The 21,335-nt window shown below is 50.4% G+C and overlaps 1 protein-coding gene across 1 annotated transcript; it reads left to right on the forward strand.

The window, feature by feature from the left end:
• Positions 1-5,598: 5,598 nt before the first annotated feature.
• Positions 5,599-6,784, forward strand: Foxl1 (forkhead box L1). Its single transcript, XM_005345777.2, has one exon. It carries the CDS (start codon positions 5,599-5,601, stop codon positions 6,607-6,609), a length of 1,011 nt encoding a protein of 336 aa, XP_005345834.1. The 3' UTR covers positions 6,610-6,784.
• The last annotated feature ends 14,551 nt before the right edge of the window (positions 6,785-21,335 follow it).

The following is a 21,335-nucleotide window of genomic DNA, read 5'->3' on the forward strand; positions in this document are numbered from 1 at the left end:
AATGTTTGTTTTCGGACACAACGCGAGGAAGGGGTAGCATGCTTCCAGGGTATCTAGGGGGCTGGCACCCACCAGCCTCATTGGGGACAGTGCCTGGGAAGGTGTCATGCACCTTTAACTTGCATCAGCCTTCTTACTCACCAACATCCCCGCTCTGCAGGGAGGACAGCAGACAGATGTGCACAGATGTGCCATGGGTACTGTTGGATGGTGGAGCCTGTCCCTTTGGGTGCTGTTGGCTTTCTAAGCATCCAAATGTGGGAATTCATCCTGGGGCCCTAAGTACGCAGAGCTGGGGTGGAGGAAGGGAGGGGCAGTGACATCCTAGGTGACTCAGAGCTGGGTAATGGGAGACTTGGACCTGCTCTGTTCTGCCATGGAGTATGGCCTCGTGTTTTTGGATCTCAGTGTCTGCCACTGGGGTGATAAGCCTGGATGGCCATTAGACAGCTGTGGCCTTCCAACCCTGACTCTGCTATTCCCTAGACACCCTGCCTCCCAGGGAGTCTGTCTACAGTCAAGCCCCCCCCCCCCCGCATCATTCTGGCCCCATAATCGGTCTAACTTCATCCCATTCCTGTAAGCTTTGAGGCCAGTTTCTTAGGTGATATTTCTTAGGATTGTGAAGTTTTAATTGTGTATGTTTGGGGCAGTTCCAGCTCTACCATCACGGTTAGGGAGAACTTTTTCAGAAGGCATTTCTGTGTCTGTCTTGCCTATCTGGATGGCTGTGAGTGGGGTAGTGGACGCGCCCCCAGGCTTCCTTGGGAGCCTTCCCATCCTTTCTGGGAACAAGGTGCTCTATAAATAAGTATGTCATTTGGAAAACCCTGCTCTGCTCTTTGGGCCCCACTTAGCATCAGCTGACCAGGCCCAGCCTCCCTTCTCTTCAGACACTACCCCCATCTGCACCCCCTAGGGGAAACAGGGCTAGACTCTTTTCAAAGAGGGAGGGGAGAAGAAATAAAGCCTTCTGAGTTTGTGAGGATTCGGGGTACCCTGAGACTCCCAACCCTGGGGCTGCACACTTTCCAATCTTTCCTCTTTCTCCTGAGGACACCTGAGCATTTGGGGCCCCACTGAATCCACTTTTGAGGACAACCTGTGACTTGGGATTCCCGCTCTGCTGGTTATCCAAGTGGTAGTAATGGGAGTACACTGTGACTTGGCCTCAGTTTCAGGCTCTGTAGAATGGGTGGATCCTTCAGGCTTGCCTTTCACTGAAGCAGCAAGGGCTTAAGAAGGAAGTTCTTCCCGCAGGGGTCTTGGGTGCCTTATACAGGGCAGCGGCTGTAATACAATTGTGTCCCTATCTTTGGACGGGTCTCTAAATGAGAACTGAGACAGTTAACTTCCTGAGCCTCAGCTTCCTGTGAGAATAACACAAAGATTTCTTCTTCCTTTAGTGTGTGTGTGTGTGTGTGTGTGTGTGTGTGTGTGTGTGAGTGTGATTACTGGGAACTGAATCCTGCATTTCACACATGCTGGGCAAGTGTCACATCACTGTCCCTACAAAACCGTTTACTTAAAAACTATTTTATTATTTGATTATTCTGCCCCTGGAGTTGGAATTACAAGGTGGTTGTTAGTTAACCCGTGTGGGTGCCGAGAACCAAACATGGTTCACGAGAACCATACATTCTTCTCCCAGAAGAAAAGTGCCCTTTTATTCATTTATTTATTATGTTTATTTGTTTGTTTTTAGTTTTTTAAAGACAGCGTTTCTTTGTGTAACAACCCTAGCTGTCCTGGTCTAGCTCTTGTAGACCAGGCTGATCTCAAACTCTCAGAGATCCACCTGCCTCTGCCTCTCAAGTGCCAGGATTAAAGGCACGTGCCTCCACCACCTGGCAATAGTGTTCATAACAACCAGTAGTTAACCAGCTCTCAGCTTCTCCTTTTTCAGACAGGATTTCATGTAGCCCAGGCTGACCTCAAACTTACCAAGTAGCTGAAGATGACTTTGAACTTCTGAGCCTCCTGCTTCTACCCCTCAGTGCAGGGATTACTGGCACAGGCCACCATGCCTGATTTATGTGGGCTTCCTGATTGCCAGGCAAGCTTTCTACCAACTGAAGAATGCAACCATCCCTTATTTGCTTTTTTTTTTGTATTTCATATTTTATGCTTTGAGACAGGGTCTCACTAAATTGCCCAATCGTGCTTTGAACCTGCTGTGCAGCCCAGATTGACCTTGGATTTGGGTTCCTCCTGCCTCGGCCTCCCCCCTGCGGCTCTGATAAGATGCCTGAGGCTACTTTAAGCTTAGAGTTGCTGCAGAGGTGAACTGACTTCTGCTAACAGGAGCACTTGCACAGTGCACATTGTGCTCAATTCACTTTAGTAAAGAGGCTTTGTCCACAGTGGTGTTTTGAGAGAGGTTTTCTTTGTGTAGGCCTGGCTGTCCTGCAACTTGCTCTGTATACCAGGCTGACCTCGAACTCGCAGAGATCCGCCTGCTTTTGCCTCCAGAGTGCTGGGATTAAAAGTGGGCCCTAGCACCACTCTGTATCCACAGCGGTTTTAAGACATCTTTATGGTGACCAGCCCGAGTCCCCACCCAAACATACTATTAGGTGAGATCAGAGGCCCAGTGCTACTTATGATACTGTCGCCTGAATAGGAAAAGAATTGCAGATACTGGGAGAACAACACAGACAGCCCTTCATTTGGAGGCCTACTTTGTTCTGGGTGTGCCTGGGAGAGAATCCTGGCTCTCATTCTTCGCGGTGCTGGCTTTTTGGGAGGCCTGTCTCCTCCCCACAACCTCCCGGAGGAGCTCACATCCGCTTTGTCCCAGTACTGGGAATGTGGCTGTCAGTCCTCATCCCACGCAGAAACCACTGCCCATTCTGCTCCCAGGCGTCTGGAGGAGCTTGGGGCTCTCCTGGGAGGAAGGTAACTTGTCTCTAACTGCCTGCCCGATACTTACAAGGTTGTTTTCGTTATTGTTGTTGTTTTTGTTTTTCTGGATTTGAACACTCAAGGAACCTGGTTAGAACCCCTCTTTCTCTGGGGCACCCACTTCTCCCAGCCAGGCCAGGTCGATCTTCAGAGGACTGAGCTTCCGCACGAGGGCGCATCCGCTCCTAGGCTTGTAGACTCCTGGCCTTTGCGCCGCAGTCCCCGGAAAGGCAGGAATGTGCCCCTGAGCGAGGATCCTCCCACAGCTGGCCCTCCGGTGCTAAGGCTGCGAGTGTCACCTGGGAGCCCAGGACGCAGACCGCGCCCGTACCGGACCGGGTGCTCTGGCTCCAGCCTCCTGCAGACGCTGCCAAACGCCGGCCCTGAGCCTCCAAACTGCTGGTGCAATATTGCGGGAGGTTTCTAAACTTTTCCCCCTTTCCTAGCCGTGCCCCGCCCACCTACCGGGCGTGTCTCCTCCAGCGACCAGCCCACGCCTAAAGTGGGCGGTGTTTATTATTGTTGGAATTCAAACTCAGATTTGCCTTAGGGTTCAGAAGACTCGCCTGGACAGCACAGCGGGGCGCGCCTATCGGGAGGGTCGTGGGTGCGTGCTGGACTCGGGGTCCTGGAGAGCTCTGGGATTGGCACGGGCTGTGGAGGTGAGGGCACGGTGACACTGACTTAGTTCTGGGTCTGAGTCTATTAAGGGAATTCAGAATCGAGAGACGGGGTGGCACAGTTGAGGCTGCTCACTTACCTTTCACCCCAGAATTTAAAAGGGTATTCTGGTGAAAGCCAGGGTTCCGAGAGAAACACACCCCGACCCTCCACCCCCACCCTCTCACTAAGGCGGGTAGCCAGGGCTGCTTTCAGGACTCATGTTAGAAGCGCTGCTGTCACAGAGGGAGATTGAGTGGGCAAAGGCTAGCTGGACACTCCCTCAGACCCATTTTCATCAAAATCAGTTTTGTTTGTTTGTTTGTTGTTGTTGTTTCCAACTTGTGGCAAAACTTCCATTTTCAATTTCCTTCCTCACTCGTCTGTGGTGGTAGGATGCTAGGACATCTTAAACCCGAAGGCTATATTCTGAATTCCTCCCTTCCGAGTGGACCGATCATCACCCCGCTTCTCCAATGGTTCAGAGAGCATCTGAGTACCAGCCACTGCTCTAAACCCGGCACCCTCCCTGGCGCTCAGTGTGTCTCGTCCTCCATGGGTGGCAGAAGGCTATTTCTTTACCAAGTTGTACCTCCAAATAGTTCCCCAGTAATTCTTCAGAAAATTACCCAGGGGGCAGCTACCAGCCCAGTTCTTCACACTGTTTCCACTTCCTTTCAAAAAACACTGGCAGGCAAAACATCGTGAATAGAGAGGGCCACGCCAGGCTAACCTGCATCCCTACCCCACTGGAGGGGAGCCAATTGGGGAGATGCCCCTTTGGAATGAGCATCATTCAGGAGTTTGGATTCAAAGTTTGACGTGGCTAAATGTAAAATGAGACGGGGCGGGGGCGTGCTTACACCCCTGGGTGGGGTGGGGGGACCAGCACGCAGGCTTCACAAATGCTTAATGTAATCACCAGCCAGCTGTGCACACTTGTAAAGCTGTTGTAACCCCCCTCCTTGTTATAAACAGGAAGGCACAGAGTATGGAGCTAAAGACCCACATTCACGAACACCAGCTCCCCGCCAGCTGCCACCACCCCCCTTTATGGTGTGCCTTGCTAGCAAACTTAACCAGACCAGAAAGACCTTTTTCCCTTACCCCCACTTTCCAGGGTGGGGGTTGTTTTGCAGTCTTTAATGGCGCTAAGGACCAGGTACTCTGTCCACCTACAGCTTCCCAGAGCTGTTCCTCTGCAAAAAAGGCTGGCTCCTGGGGCCCACTCCTTTTTCCCTAAGTCTCCCCACCCTGTTAGTTGGGGCCTCTGGGACAGTAGTCCCCTAAAGAGTGCTCACCTCCAAAAGATGTGTCTAGTGTCTTCCCATCTCCCCTAAATTCAGGGAAGAGCTCTATCTTTAAATTGCCTATTGAGCTTAGGGGAAGGAAATAAAAGTTCTTTTTGTGGGAGGGTCCCCCAGCCCAGCTTTAAAATGTACCAGTTTGCTCCCCCACCCCCATTCCCATCCCTCCTTCCTGGCCTAGCAGACCCAGCTCCGGGAGAGCCACCCGTCCCTCCACATCCTGCCTCACTGACTGTGTGCTTACAGCGTCAAGGGGTGGACGTGGTATTTCAAACATCAGATCAGTGCGTTTATATATTGGGTGCCCGGAAATTTTTCCAAATAAACACAGCTTGATTCAACTTGGGTGGGCGGACTTATCAACAGACTAATTCTATAAACAAATGAGGAATAGCCCCGAAACCGATTGGCTGGTATCAAAAAGACACGTGGAGGGAAGAGCTGGGAGATTTTCAGCAATGAAATTTTAATTAATGTGGGTGGGCTGAGAACACAAGGACTGTTTATCATAGACAATTTATTTTCCAGCGCTAAGTCAACACATAATAGCAAACTTACAACAATTATTTAACATTTTTAAAGCCATGAAGAAGGGACAGAGAGCGCAGAGAGCTGGAGAGAGCGGCAGATCGCAAGGCAGACGCACGGAGGGCTCCCCAGGAGGGCCCTGGCGCGGGGCGAAGTCCCTAGGCTGCCCCGGTGGCGGAGCGCAGAGGCTGCTGTCACCATGAGCCACCTCTTCAGTCCCCCGCTGGCCGCTCTTACTGCCTCGCCGTTGCTGTACGTGTACAGCCCCGAGAGGCCCGGGCTGCCCCTGGCCTTCACCCCTGCCGCTGCGCTGGCCCGCCCTGGCCGCGCAGAGCCCCCGCAGAAGCCGCCCTACAGCTACATCGCGCTCATCGCCATGGCGATCCAGGACGCCCCCGAGCAGAGGGTTACACTGAATGGCATCTACCAGTTCATCATGGACCGTTTCCCCTTCTACCACGACAACCGCCAGGGTTGGCAGAACAGCATCCGCCACAACCTGTCGCTCAACGAGTGCTTCGTGAAGGTGCCGCGTGAGAAGGGGCGGCCCGGCAAGGGTAGCTACTGGACACTGGACCCTCGCTGTCTGGACATGTTCGAGAACGGCAACTACCGGCGCAGGAAAAGGAAGCCCAAACCCGCTGCGGGTTCCCCGGAGGCCAAGCGCACTCGGGCGGAGCAGCCAGAGGCCGAAGTGGGCTGCAATTCAGGGTGTGCGGGCCTGGTTACTGCACGTCCTCCGCGCGCACCGGATCGTGCTCAGTCCCCGACGGGAGGCACCGCCCGGCCCGCGCTCCTTCCCTGGTCCCGCCCCGAGCCCTGGGACCCCGACGCGGAGCGCACAGCCCAGGGCGCGGGGGCAGCGGCGGGTGGCCAGCGTGAGCGCACTGTGCACCGCCGGGGATCCCCTCTGCGTCCCGCCCCCAGCGGCTCCCCTAAGGGTTCCAAGTCTAAGAGCTTCAGCATCGACAGCATCTTGGCCGGGAGGCCAAAGCCGGCCTCAGGGGCAGAGGCCTCGGGGGTCCCAAAGTCCGTGCCGGGCTTGCTGGGCGCCTCGCTGCTGGCCTCCTCCTCCAGCCTACCACCTCCCTTCAACGCTTCGCTAGTGTTCGACCCCCATGTCCAGGGCGGCTTTTCCCAGCTGGGAATCCCCTTCCTTTCCTATTTCCCTCTGCAGGTACCCGAGGCAGCCGTGCTTCGCTTCCAATAAGGCGGATCAGCAGCTGCTTCCCAGCCCCGCGAACCCCCACCTCCAGCGAGCAAAGGCCGCAGCTATCGGGCTACCGCTTGCCTGCCGGTGAACCGGTGAAGAAGTAATCTAGGTCTCTGCTCTGGCGACTGTGTGTTTAGAACAGCGTACCCACTCCGGCCAAACTCGGTGCACTGCGGGGTCGTATTGGTCTGCCTTCTCCGAAGATGATTTAACCAGCGGTGGGAAGCTTGGCAGACTTAAAAGAGGACGTGATCACAGCCCACTCAACACTAACAATCACCAGCAGAAGCCCGTTGGCCCGTTGGGTCGTTGGTGTTTTTAAAATAGCCTGACCCTCTTTGCCCACCACAGGTCCTCATTAGGACCTGAGTCTCCTGCTGAACCCGAGGGCAGGACTTACAGGCATAGCATACATTTCTACACGGAAATTCCACTGGACCGTGGACAGCTCAGTGGATTCCTTGTGACCCACCCCTTGGCTATGACCTCTTTGGATGATGGGAGCTTGCATCCAGAATGCAGGGATCCATGGTTCCCAGGGTGTGGGAGAGATGTAGGCCTGGTTATCATTCACAACTAAGGCTAAGAGAAGCAGGCAGAGCAGCAACGCTCAATATGAAGAGACAAACCTTCCTCTTCAACTAAAAGGATGTTTGTTTTTGGCTTATGAACCAGGCTCCTCTCACTTGGCTATTGGCTTCTTTCAAAGCACCCATATTTGGCCGGCACTCATGGCTTAGCGTGGCACACCAGTACCTTCCGCAGCAGCATAGCCCTCTGATAGTTTGTGCTTTTTCTTTTTAAGGGACCAAACGATTTCAGGGGACACAGGAGGGCATGTGTGGAGTTAATATGCCTCAAGGTCAGAATTTTTATTTCTGTAGTTTTTCAAGATCTAACTTCCTTTTTTTTCCTCTCCGTTTTCCAGACTCACATAATAAAGGACACCATGTAATCAGAAGGGCTGGGGGAGCAAGCACACTCCTGTCTGATCTGGGACAGAAGTGCCTCTACATGGCACAGCCTCCAGGCGACTCAGCCTGAGGCACCCCAAGTCAGTGTTCCCTCCAGGAGACTCTAGATCCTGACATTAAATAAACACATAGGGGTGATCAGATGTTGGGAGGGTACCAACAATGATCTGACTAAGACAATTGAGCTGGTTACAGTTCAGTTCAGCTTCCAGCTTGGGGGGAAACTGGTAGACCTTCATGGTGCCTGTGTTTTAGCTCTCTGACGGGTTCTTGAAGTTTGACTTCCTGAGGAACTAAAGAACTATCTTTTATCTGGGGGTAAGAAAGGTACAAAAATGAAGGATTCTTGGGCATAGGCCCAGAGCGAAGTCTCACAACCACCAAGGTGTGCCACGTCACATCTGTAATCTCAGTACTCGGGAGGCTGAGGCAAGAGGATTGCTGTGAGTTTCAGGCTAGCCTGTGCTACAGAGTTAGAACTGTTACTAACAGAAACCAAACAGACAACCACAGACAAGTCTCAGGACTTGTGCAAAAATGCCTAAGAACTCTCAAGTCCCCTGCTGGTCAGTGGTGGGAAAAGCATTTTGGGCAGAAGGGATACTGTCTGGTTGTCAAGAGAGTCGGATCTCTTACAACAATTCAGTCCTACAGTCCAATCTGGGTCCCACCAGGTCTGTGCGGAGATGGGGAGGGGTGTTCAGCGGCTCTAGCTGAAGGCCTTTGCTGGGACCTCACCGTGGATCCAGGTGGCTGGGACTGAACAGAACGCAGCAGGCAGGCTGCCATTGGATGTTTCCCATGTGCTCAGCCTCTGAATAAAGGTTGTTTTTTCATTAACCTCTCACTGGCTGGTTCAGTGGATTATGGGGACATAAACAAACAGTGGAGTAGGAACGAGAGAGTGGGATTATATCTGGGAACCCGGTCAGCCTCTTTGGCAGCCTTGACTTCAGAGGGTGAAGACAAGCTGCAGGAGAGGGACCAGAAACTCCTCTGAGCCCTGGAGGGGATTGAATAGCAGAAAGAGTGGGCAGTTCTGCTGTGCTGGGTGCTTTTAGTTTTTCTTTTCGTTCTTGTGTTTGACATGCTGTCTCATGTGTGTTTGTTGATTTGTGACAACCGACTTTTGGAGAAACAATTGATTTAATACTGCTGTTCTTAGAAGGTGGTATTTTAGGGTTATAATTCAAAAGGCATTTGTAAGGACATCATTGTTCAGGGACAGATGGATGCAAGGGCATGTATCTACTTTGTGTGTTTACACAGAAAGATTCCATCCAGTTTCAGCTTTCACCAGGCACAAAATCGCTGGAGAATTGGGCTGCGAAGATGTTTTCTATCCAGTCTGTGTTAGTCTCTGCGGGTTTCTTTTTCTGAGGAAAAGGAAGGGCACTGGATCCTCACTAGCCAAACCTCTGCTCTAATGTCCCATGTGTATAACTGGCTATACGGTTGGATGATAATTATTACAATTACTACATTATTGTTGTTGTTGTTGCTGCTGCTGCTGTTGTTATAGATCAGCTAGACCAAGAAATGGTTTCAGGCCAGGCATGGTGGAGCACACCAGTAATCCCAGCACTCAGGAAGCAGAGGCAGTCAGAGTGATTTCTGAGTTCAAGGCCAGCCTGGTCTACTGATCTACAAAGGAGTTCCAGGCCACCTAGGGTTACACAGTGAGATCCTGTCCAAAAAACAAAACAAAACAAAGGAAAAGTAGATCTCTGTTAGTAATTAAGACAGCACTCCGGTTATGTTTACTGGGAAGCAGGGAGCGAGACTATGGCTCCACTCTCACGCAATCAGAAGGTTGTCTCTCTTCACAGAACAAAGGGATGGAGGCAGCCTGCGTCTCTTCTGATAGCCGTGCACTTCCTCTCTCTTTGTGTGTCTGTCTCTGTTTCTTACTGGATCTCTGTCTTTGTCTCTCTCTGTCCCTGCCTGCCAGCCTGCCTCTCTTTCACACATGCAGGCGAGCCCACTGAATATGATGACAGCTACGTTAATGATGAACGTGTGTACTTATGCCAACACGCATGCCTGTGTGTGCGTGCACATGTAAATATCTACATATCTGTGCAGTGTGCATGGGCACTCAGAGACTTTTGCATGTAGGTGGTATTTGGATCGAGTACTGAATTCTGAGGTTTTCCACAGGACTTCCTTTTTTAAACTGGCGCGCGTGTGTGATGTTCATCTATGGGAGTGTGGCTGTATGTGTGTTATGGCATGCATGTGGAGGTCAAAGGACACGCTCCGGTGTCAGTCTCCATCTTCCATCTTGTTTGAAGTAGCGTGTCTGTTGTTTGCTTTTGTATGTGTAGGGCTAGCTGACCCACCAGCTTCTGGAGTCCCCTGACCCCACCTCAAATCTTTCTGCAGAAGCCAGGACATCAGTTTCCTACTCTATAGCACCTGGCTTTTTATGGGTTCTGAGGATCCGAACTCAGGTCCTCAAACTTTTACAACAAGCATTTACCCATTGAGCCACCTCCCTAGGCCTGTATGCAGCTTTCCACAGTTTCGTTTTCTGTATAGTTCTGACTAGGACAGATTATCCATGTGTCTGCATTACCACGATGAGGCTAACCCAGACTTTGTGTCTTAGAAGACACCCTAACGCTGAGGCCTTTGCTACTTTTATCAGTAGAATGTTTTGAAGACCAGATGTTTTTGGATACCAGGGAGCTGACACATTTTCAAGGACATGAACTAGACCTGACCAGGGCATTCAGGGGGTGGCTACTAACTCCAGCCCTTCTCAGAAGGACCCTGGGTCCGTGTGTTCTCCTCACCATTCCAAGGAGTGTTTAGTTACTGTTGATGTGTGAGTTAAAGAAGGGGCCACAGATGGTGACTATTATAGCTAGAGCCAGGACTGGCCTGCCCCTGTGCCAGCAGCCTCAAGTTCCCACCACAGAAACCTACGCGTGGGAATCAATGGAGAGCTGAAGCCTTGTGCATGGCCCGGCCTCGTGGTGTTGGAAATAATGATTGCTTCACGGAGTATAAAAAATCAATAATAAAATCACCTGTTATTAAAGAGAAAGAACATGAACTTGTGGGGAAAGTAGAACTCATTTACTATGAACTCAAAGTAGCATAAAAATAGCGCAACGAAAAGTGGTCTGCCATGCCGCTCCTGCCTCAAGGTCCCAGGGCTAGATTCTTCAGGACGAGGGAGATGCCAGGGTGCTTACAGTGACTTGGGAAGGGCCGCAGAAAGGGCTGAGACCTGAAGGGGGAAAATCCTGTCCCTTCAAATGGCATCCAAGTGCCAGTGACCCTGGGCAAGATGGATATGTGGCTCATAGGCCAGATTGGGGGTGAACTGGCTATGTGCATCATGGGGACTGGAGTCTTTGATCGTTGGGTGTCCTTGTTAATACTGGGTGAGAAGGAGGAAGGGGAGGCTGTGGGGTAAACGTTGGTCTCAAGCCTCTTTTTCTAGCAAGTTTGAGAATCAGGGTCCTATAGGAAGTTAAAACTCACTCAGATCAATGTCTCGGATCATTTTTGTGGGGACTGAGGGTTCGGTGAGGACACTAGAGGCATCAGTAGGTGAGGACATGGTCTACCTTCCCCTCCCCTCCAGCCTCCAGCACCATTCCCCTTGACCTGCCTGCCTTATGCCACCAACACCTCTGATTGGCTATAACCTGCCCCAGTTCCAGCTGCAAGGAAGACCAGGTAACATGGCTTATAGAAGATAAGCTATATACTTGCTGCACACTTGGGCAGAGCGGGCCGAGGGCAAGGGTGTGGGGAGGCAAATGGAGCATGAATGATGAACTGGAAGGCCCTTCTTGGACCAGTTAGTGGCCGCTGTCCTGACCACAGCTATGGCACTCAAGATAGATGATGCTCAGTTGAACCTTGACATCCTGGAGACCAGGTCCCTTCTGGGCAAGCCTCCGAGAGGACATAGCATCTTTAGGCTCTAATCCAGAGCTCCTTAGGTGTACAAGATCTGGAACTGGACACAGTTCCCAGGGTCACACCTTGGGTCCTTCGGTCTCCACCCTTACACCTCAGAGCCCAAGAGGGGGCTGCTGAGTTGGGAAGGTTGTGTCCGACTGTGCTCGCCTTGTCTTAGTTTGTCACGAAGCACAAGGTCACCCTTTGCCAGTGGCTCTCTGGATGTGACAGACTCCACACTGTCCTTCCAGAATGTGTGTCCACAGATTGCGGTGTCATCTACCAGTGTCGGGAAGAGAGGCCATGATGGTGTCTTTGCTGCAGGGCAGTGTCTCCCGCAAGTCCTCTTGGAGGGGACAAGGCCACACCCTGTTGCTCATGGGTCAGGTGGACTGGGCTGGCTTTCAGTGGTGACTCATATCCTCATGATGTCCAATGGTGCCTGGCCCCCATATCCTTGCTCTGCAGCTGCCCACCGTCCACCACCCACCACCACATTCTTCGGGCATGTTCCCATCTCTGCACCCTCCAGCCACCAGCTTCCCACCAGCTTCCCACCCGTTGGGACTTGATGTTTGGGCAGGATGGGAAGGAGGCATTGACTGTGTCTAGAGAGGTCAGCGACCCAGCTCCACCTTGACTTTGGCAAGGCCACCAAACTCTCTAGCTCTTGCCTTTTGTCACACATCCAATGCAGGAAACCTTTGCCACTGCTTCTGCCCCACAGAGCTGCACAAGGAGTGACCCACCAGATAGGCATAAGTCCACTGTGCCTGGGTTAGTCACAGTTAAGTTGGCTGGTATGTGTGAGGGTCTCTAGTTCACCCTCTCTTGGAGACCTCTGAGTCTTGGAACACTCTCTGGGACAACTGTGTCAAGGAGCTGCAATTCTGCAGGCTGCCCATCCTCTCCCCAGCCTGAGCAGACCCAGGCTAGCCCCTTGGCATCTTTTGCTGCATTTAGTTTATCTCTTGGGGATGGCCTGAGCATGTGAACTCAAGATACAAAGCAAAAGAAATTGCTGGCTCAGTGGGGAAGGACAGCAGGGGACATCAGGAAGAGCATGGGGGCAGAGGGAATGGTTCCCAGGGACAGCAGAAAGAAAGCCCTGTGCACTTCCTTGCTGTGTCTAGGCAGCGCGAGGACTCCAAGGACTCTTCCTGGGACCTGAGGTCCAGGCACATGAGTTCTCTGGTTAACAAAAGTCCTCTGTTTCTGCTCTAGCACCGAGGCTCTCCGTGGGGCAAGGGAGAGCCCAGACCCCTCTCCTGTGATGACGGGGACCTGAAGAGGACTTTTGCTAAACCCTTCCATCTTGTGGCCCGCCTTAAAAAGAACGTGGCTTTTCAGTGCTGCGGCTAAATATAGCAAGGGCTTGATCAGCGAGAACGCTTTTAGAAAGCACATTACAAATCAGGAATGTTTGGGAGAAATAAACTTTCCCACATTTTTGGACTTGGCGTTGGCACTGTGCACAGGATGGAGGCAGTGATGATTATGCATGTGGGCACTGCCCAGGGTCCGCGCTGGTGCCTGAGGACACAGACGCTTCACAAGGACCCAGGTGGTGGGACGGGGGCTGGTGAGACACTCTCGGGGAAGGGCAGCATCACGTCTCTGTAAGGGTCACTTAACCAGCAAGGAAGTCAGATGCAAGAAACAAACCTAATCCTGGAGTTCTGTTTCTTGTCTCTGCTAGTTTTCTCTGAAGCGTTCATAGAGATGAGATCACAGCTACGAGCCATGGGCCGTCCGCTCTGACCAGAGATGGCTTCCTGGTGCCTGTGTCCTGTCCCCAGAGGCCAGAGTCAGCTGGTGGTGAGACCAGTTGACTGAATTTTTTTTTTTAATTTTTTTAAAGATGTATTTTTATTTAAAGTGTATGGGTGTTTTGACTGCATGCATGGTCTGTGCATCGTGTCTGTGGATTGCCCACAGAAGCCAGAAGAGGTCATTGGAGTCTCCAGAACTGGATTGACAGATGATTGTGAGGTGTTGGGAACTGAACCCAGGACCTCAGGAGAGCAGCCAGAGCCTTTTAATGCTGAGCCGTAAGCCCTGATGGGTGACCCTGCAGCTTCTGCAGCCAGCACTGAGAGCCATTGCAGAGGCAGACAGATGGCAAGGCTGGGTTTTAGGGACAAGGAGTGAGAGAGTTGCCAACCACAGATCGCTTCTTGTTTTTCTATGCTATCACTTGTCTGTCCCTTACGGCTGATCTACCATTTGTATATAATTTACATTTGGCTCCAGTAGGCTCTGAGGATCTGTGAACTTGACTGTCCTTTTTTTTGCCTTTGCTGTCTCTGGTGATTATGTGACCTTCAAAAGGCACTGAAGAAAGAAACCTCTACTCTGTCACCTGGATGGTCCAGGAATGTGCTTAGTGCTCCCAATGTACCTTGCTGTTCTTTTCTATATATAGCTGCGTGTGTATCATGGTTTGCTTTCTCTTTCTTTCTTTCTTTCTTTCTTTCTTTCTTTCTTTCTTTCTTTCTTTCTTTCTTTCATAATTTATTTAACTTTATTTTATGTGCATTGGTATAAATGTATCCTATCCCCTGGAACTGGAGTTACAGACAGTTGTGAGCTGCCATGTGGGTGCTGGGAATTGAACCCAGGTCCTCTGGAAGAACTGCCAGTGCTCTTAACCCACTGAGTCATCTCTTCAGCCCCCTTTTCCTTCCTTCCTTCCTTCCTTCCTTCCTTCCTTCCTTCCTTCCTTCTTTTTTTTTTTGTGGTACAAGGAATGGGTCCCAGGACCTTGCACCTGGTAGGTGAGTATTCTACCATGGAGTTACACTCCCAGAATGTATATAAACACTCATATCATCACGGGTACACTCATCATTGTCACCGTCTTTGTTATCAGCCTCACTGTCATCGCCATCTTTATAACCCTTGCCATCATCAGCATCACCACCGCCATTGTCATTACCACCAGCAGCGGTACCATCACCATCCGCATTGCCACCATAAGCAAAATGCATTTGCCACTTCCTGTGAAGTGCATAGCATTTCTGGGTTTAACAGCCCTTTACGTATGTTGGCAGTCTAGTGGTAGAGAGACATGAAAGACATGCATTTACTCAGTAACGTTTTTCCCTTTGATGTGGGATGTTATGAGGAAATATTCAGGGAGATGAGAGAATTACTTTGCTCGAGATTTTATTTTATTTTTTTTTTGAGACAAGGTATCTCTGTGTAACAACTTTGGCTATCCCATTCACTTTGTAGACCAGGCTGGCTTCAAGATCCACCTGCTTCTGCCTCCCGAGTGCTGTGTGCGCCACCACTGCCTGACTTTTTATTTTATTTCAAGAATTTCTTCTTTAAAAAACTAGATCACAGGATTGTAGAGATGGTGCAGCAGTTAAGAGGAATTGCTGCTCATGCAGAGGACCTAGGTTCAGTTCCCACCACTAACATGGGTGGCTCATAGCCACCTGTGGCTCTAGTTCCAGAGGATCTGGAACCTTTTTCTGGCCTTTGCTGGCCCTAAGCATTCACATGGTGCACAAATATACCGATAAGTAGATGCTCAAAGACATACAGCTTTTTAAAAATCTTCAGAAATTAAATTACAGGACACGATTCATATGTTTTCTTTCTCTGGTGTGTGTGTGTGTGTGTGTGTGTGTGTGTGTGTGTGTGTGTGTGTATGGGGACGTATATGTGCTATGGTGCACGTGGAAGCCAGAGACACTTTTGTGGAGTTATTCCTGTCCTTCCACCTTTACATGGGTCCCAGGTATAGAACTCGGGTTGTCAGACTTGCACAGCAAGCATCGTAGCCCGCTGAGCCAGCTGGTTGGCCCCTTGTTCAAGAACTCTCATATCCATTTTTCATTCATTTTAAGCCATTCTTGCCTGAGGTTTCATATACACACACCCATTTGCTCTGGTGGTCAGGTGGCACGTTCAACACATGTAGTCACTTAAAAAATTCTTCCATAAAGGGTCAGGGAGATGGTTCAGTGGGTAAAGTGCTTGCCAGTCAAGACTGCTAACTAGAATTTAGATCCCTGAAACTCACATTCAAAGCCAGATGTGGTGATACACATCTGTAATCCAAACACTCCTGTGGCAAGATAGAAGGCAGGGATGGAGAACTGTCCAGTGGCTTAAGCTCCAGCTAGCCTGGAGTACAGCCCAGGAGCTTGAGACCTAGCTAGCCCAGCTGGGATACATAGACCTGTAGCAGAAACAAGAGAGACCCTGCTGCAGCAAGGCAGAAGGCAAGATCCAGCTCTTGAAAGTTGTCCTCTGACACACACACACACACACCCTCCATAAAATGCCCTTTTGACTGTACAAGTTGTGTGTGAAATATGATTAGATTATGATTAATTTAATGTTCACACTTGAGACTCATTCTCAAGATAGCTTGCATGCAAACATGTAAGATCTTGTCAAAATCCCAAGTGAGAACCCTTCCTTCAGTTCTCAGCTCTTTGGATAAGGGTCCTCTTCCCATGGTACTGGGGGCTGGCCAGCCATCTGAAATCCCCTTTGTGAACTCTCAGCATCGAAGGGAGCAAAGCCCATGGGACAAGCGGCTCCTCTATCATCTTGTCTCCCCATGAGAGGTCTGCAAAGCTCTGGAATTCTCTTTCTCTCTCCCTCTTCTTCTTGTGGTGCAGGGTATAGGAGGCAGGGGCTCGAAAGGCACAAGTAGTGTGCGTGGGGGTGTCATCTGACCTAGTCACTCAGCCCTCTCCCTGCAGTTCCCAAGCTTGGGGCGAGCAGTACCTCAGACTTGGCGTTTGTTTTCCTTCTAGACCAGTGACCCCAGTGAGAGCAATTCAACAATGGGCAGTGGCCATATTTAAAGAGTAAAGATAAGCAGGCAAAATTAATCCTCGTAATGTATTTGATTTAACCTCAAATATTCGACCTCATATATCAAAATATTATCATTTTGTTGGATAATTCAGTGTGAAGAATTACTGAGATTTTTGCATTGTGTGTGTGTGTGCATGCTAAGTCTTTGAAATCCTGTGTGTACTGGTATTCACAGGAACTCTTAGCTTAGACAAATTGTGTTTTCCACATGTACATTTGGTGGCTGCTGGGGTGGATGGCATCAGTCTCGTGTTATCCCATCCAGGTGCTTTTGTAGAATTCAGAAGTTCTTTGTAGTCCTTATCCGTTATGGCAGTTTGGATGAGAAATAGCCCCCATAGGCTCAGATATTAGAATGATTGGTCCCCAGTTGGTGGTGCTGTTTTGCCAAACAAGTTATGGGGAAGTACAGCCTTGCTGAAGAAAGTACATCACTACGGGTGGGTTTTGAGAGCTTAAAGCCTCACACCACTTCTAGCTCACTGTCTCTGTTGGTACTTGTGGTAAACAATGCAATCACCCACATTCCTGCTTCTGCTGCCAAGCCTACTGCTTTCTGCCATGCTTCCCTGAAGACAATGGAGTCTTATCCCTCAGAATCATAAGCCTGAATAAGATTATTTCTTTCTAAGCTGTTTGGCTGTGGTACTTTATCTCAGCAAGAGAAAAGCAGCTAAGACACACATTACCACCACCACCACCATCATCACCTTTATCATTAGCATCACCATAATCACCACCATCAACATCATCATCACCACCACCATTACCATCATCACTAGCACCAACAGCATCACCTTCATCACAACAATCCCTATCATCAACATCATCACCACCAACACCATCATCATTATCATTAGCATCACCGCCATCACCACCACCAATATCACCACGAAAACCACCACCATCGGGCTGGAGAGATGTCTGAGAGGTTAAGAGCACTGACTGCTCTTCTAGACGCCCTGAGTTCAATTCCCAGCAACCACATGGTGGCTCACAACTATCTATAATGAGATCTGGTGCCCTCTTCTGGCATCCAGGCAGACATGGAAGGAATAGTAAATAAATAAATCTTTAAAAAAAAAAACCTACCACCATCATCACCATTACCATCATCATCAACACCATCAGTATCACCTTCATCACAACAATCCCCATTAACACCACCATCACCATCACCACCCTCATCAAATTAAGAAATGGCTCAGGGAACTTGATGGTAGTGTAAGCTTGCCTAGCATGTGTGAGATTCCAGGTTAAATCTCCTGCACCAAAAATAATAATAAAAAAAAAAAGAAGTGGCTTGGCCTTAAGTTTACACCTTTCTCCTCAACTGTTCCATAAACATCCCACTAGGATGGCTTCATCATTTTTACTGCTGCCCTGTTTGCCATTGTGGTGCCAGATGAGTTTGTCACAAGATGAAACTCTCCACCAGGATGCCTGCCCCCCCCCCCCACCTGAGGGGAAGCTCATGTCTAGGATGTTTTCAGGATTAATGCTTCCCTTCATGGTCACCTCACACAGTGACTCAGTGGGGGAGTGTATCTTCACTCTCAGAGAAGCCACAGTCTCCGGATGAAGCTTTTGTAGTCAGTGTTTGATACCCTTGTGTCTTCTTGGGTCCCTGGTGATGACCTCAGAGCCTCTGAGGCTGTGGAGTCACAGCGCTAAGACTGGAGGGATCTGAGCTCCAGTATGTGGACAGGATAGTGCCAACCCAGTGAAAACCAGACAGCACTTATCTACCCTGGGCATGGCTGGGGTGAGACCCTCCCTGAAGAATCAAAGAAGAGACCTCGCTGGCTACACCCCTTCCTGGAGGGACAGGGAATCTGGATGTTACCGCCTCTGGCTTTCTAGGCTTTCCAGTGGGTTCTATTGCCTGTGCTTGGCCAGAAGGACACTCCCAGAAGGCTGCTGTTGTAGCACTGGGGGACGAAGGTGTCAGCTGGGGAGTGTGAGAAATGACACATGTCCTTTGCGTTCCAACAGGAGTGACTGGTCATTCCAGCAACTGGAGTTCTCCAAGGGCCCCACAAGTCACCCCACTGAGCACAGCTTGGCTAGCCCAGAGAGGAGTTGCTGTCTGAATGCTCACGGGATGATGATTTGGTGTGTGTGTGTGTAGTGTATATGTATGTAAAAGTGGAGAGGCAGAAGATGACTTTGGCTGCGGTTGGGGGTGGGGGCGGGGGCGGGGGACATTAGCTATGAAGCCTCTCCTTGTTCTTCCTTGCTCTTCTGGTTGGTGGGGACAGTCCCTCCTGCTTGTAACCATCCCCTGAGCTCTGTCATTGTCCCAGTGCTTCCCAAGCCTTTGTTTTTGTTAGCAGAGCAATATGTGATCATAGTTGTTAAAATAATTGCATTTCTGTTTTAACATCTGTAAAGATTAAGTTAAACAGTGTGAAGCCCATTAAACCATTTCATGGCACGATGCCATAAATCGCCCTCATTCCCGGCTTCTCTGTGGACGGCAGAGTCCACTTTGGAGATGGGTGCCTGCCACTGAGGGTTATTTATCGTAGCTCATTCATCAATGAAAAACTTCAAAAGGAATCTGTTTTTCTTCTATTGGGAAGAAGAAGAAAAAGAAAAGAAAAGAAAACCCTCCCAGAAACGACCCCATTAAGAAACAAAGTGGAGACCACCAGACTCAGATTTCTAACGAATACCCGTCCAGGGAGAGATGGCCCGCACGCTCAAGTCCATCTGAGCAGGTCGCCTCCCAATTGGATGCTAAAATAAGCCGTTAAGCATTTATGTTTACCTTGGCTTCAAAGGGCTCAGGCCCCTCGCTGGGCTTTAAAAATGTAATAGATTTGTGATTTTGACGTGGGGAAATAGTTCTTTCATCTTGTGTGTGTGCGTCCGTGTGTGTGTCCATGTGTGTCTGTGTTAGTGTGTCTGTGTGTGTCCATGTCCGTGTGTGTGCCCAGTTTGCTCACTGCTTGAAGCTCAAGCCTGCAGCGCTCCTGAATCATCCTAGATTCTTGGTGATCAGAAGAGGCTGGTGATGGAAGCCTCTTTATCTGTCACTCCCTAGGATATTACAATAGCCTGAAGAAACAAGTATGAATGGTCCCACTTAAAAGATGGAAAAACTGATGCCTATGTCAATCAGACTGGGCAGCAGCCTTGCTTTTGGTAGCACTGAGAATTATAGTGATTCTATGTCTTCCAGCAAGCAGAACCAGCTAATCTACATGGATATTTACAGACCTTATTAACGTGACCAACACCTGGTCATCCCTGAGACACATTGGGAAGATGCACAGAGAGGCACAGGGGGCAGGTTGCCCTGGCATGCAGGTTCTGGCATAGAAAGCTGGCTCTCTGGAAATGCTATGGTACTCTCTTGCATTTTGTTTTGCCCAGTCCTGTGGTACAAGGGCCACTGGGCTCATGCTACCAGCAAGGTTTGAGATTAGCCAGCCACCCAGGAGGTTGGCAGTCCTGGGATTAGAGATTTCTCAGAGCAGGGCTCAGAAGAGAGATACCTCTCCCATCCCCGCTCACAGGGGTGGGGAGCTCAGCATCCGGAAAGTGTCCCGGCATGATGCTTCCTTGGTGTGCCAGGGTACCTTTAGAGAGACAGCTGACAGGTAACCAGTCTGGCTCCTGCTTGCCAACCTTGCAGCACCAGGCAGAGGCGCCTCCCAGGCTCGAGATGGTCCTGGAGCTGGGCCTATCAGACTGGGGATCTGGCTTTGCTGGTGGTTAGCCAGTCACTCCAGCAGCCTCCGGGAGCCTCCGATGTCTCATCCCACAAATGGGGCTCATAACGCCAGGGCCGTGGGGAGGATTAGTGGGATGAAGTCATTTATGTGTGGCAATTGGCACATCCTAAAGAGCAGTGGGCACTGCCTGGGCACCACAGCCTCAGCATGTGTGGACTCATGCAAGCCAGCTACCCACCCTCCGAGGCTGGATGCTCGATGGTGGGGAGGCTGGAGTGTTGCCAATGTCACACAGCTCTCCAGGGTGGGGCTGGGAGGCAGACCGAGGCATCTGGGTGTCAGAAGTATTCTCCTGCCACTGTTGACATCTGTGTCTCCAGTGGGCTCTGGGTACCTACCGATAGAATGGAGGCCGAGCTTTTAGAACATGGACAGGGCAGGAGCAACCTTGGTGTGTATTCTGGAAACTTCTGGGATCTTTTTGTGCCCGTCCTGGGGAAGCATAGCTACACGAATTTTCAACCATGTTCTAGATTCTAGAAATCTAGAATGTGGTCTTGGGCTGTGCTCAAGGATCTTGGGCTACAGCCTGCGTGCGTCCTGGGAACCGGGAAGCCCAGGTTCTATCTGTAGGCTGGAGCTGCTAGTTTCCATGGGTGATACTTGCAGGACTGGCCATCTTCTGCTCCGTAAGTCGAGAGTTTCAAAGTTTTGCATATGCCGGGACTAGAAAAGCATCTCTTGCTGTCTTGCCTGGAGTGGACACTCAGAACTCTGCATTCACCCTGAGCCTGGGATGGGGCCCGGTCATCAGAGCATGACCATGTGACTCTCTGGGGGGAGCCATATTGGTTTTTTGTTGATGGTTGAGGAGAGGGCTTGGGCGTGTTTCTCGTGGGTGGCAACCAGAACAACCTGTAGTCTTTGCCAATTGCCATCCTCTTGAACTTCCTTCCTGTCCTTCCATCCTTCAAGAGGACAGGGGTAGCCACAAAGACCGGGAATTCAACGGCTCTGAGAGCTGCAGTTTGCAATGCCTGGCTTTTTGGGCCTGTTGGACAGAGACCGAGAAGCCAGTGGGTCCAAGGTGGTGTGCTCTCCTTGAGCTTGGAGGCACTTTCCCCTGAGCCCAGCACTTTGGACTTTCTGACCATCTCACACTGGGGTTTGATAATTCCAAGAAGCTGTTTGCCAGCGCTTTTCTCTTTTGTGTCTCAGATCCTTGTGGATTTGGAGGGGAATTTGCTCCATATGTGTGGAGCTCGATTGCTCTCAACTCATCAAAACCTTGTTTCAGAAA

This window comes from Microtus ochrogaster, chromosome 4, assembly GCF_000317375.1.
Source record: "Microtus ochrogaster isolate Prairie Vole_2 chromosome 4, MicOch1.0, whole genome shotgun sequence".
Classification (NCBI taxonomy): Eukaryota; Metazoa; Chordata; class Mammalia; order Rodentia; family Cricetidae; genus Microtus; species Microtus ochrogaster.

Excerpts from the sequence above, each read along its gene's own strand:
- Foxl1 (XM_005345777.2), top strand. The coding sequence starts at position 5,599 with ATGAGCCACCTCTTCAGTCCCCCGCTGGCCGCTCTTACTGCCTCGCCG.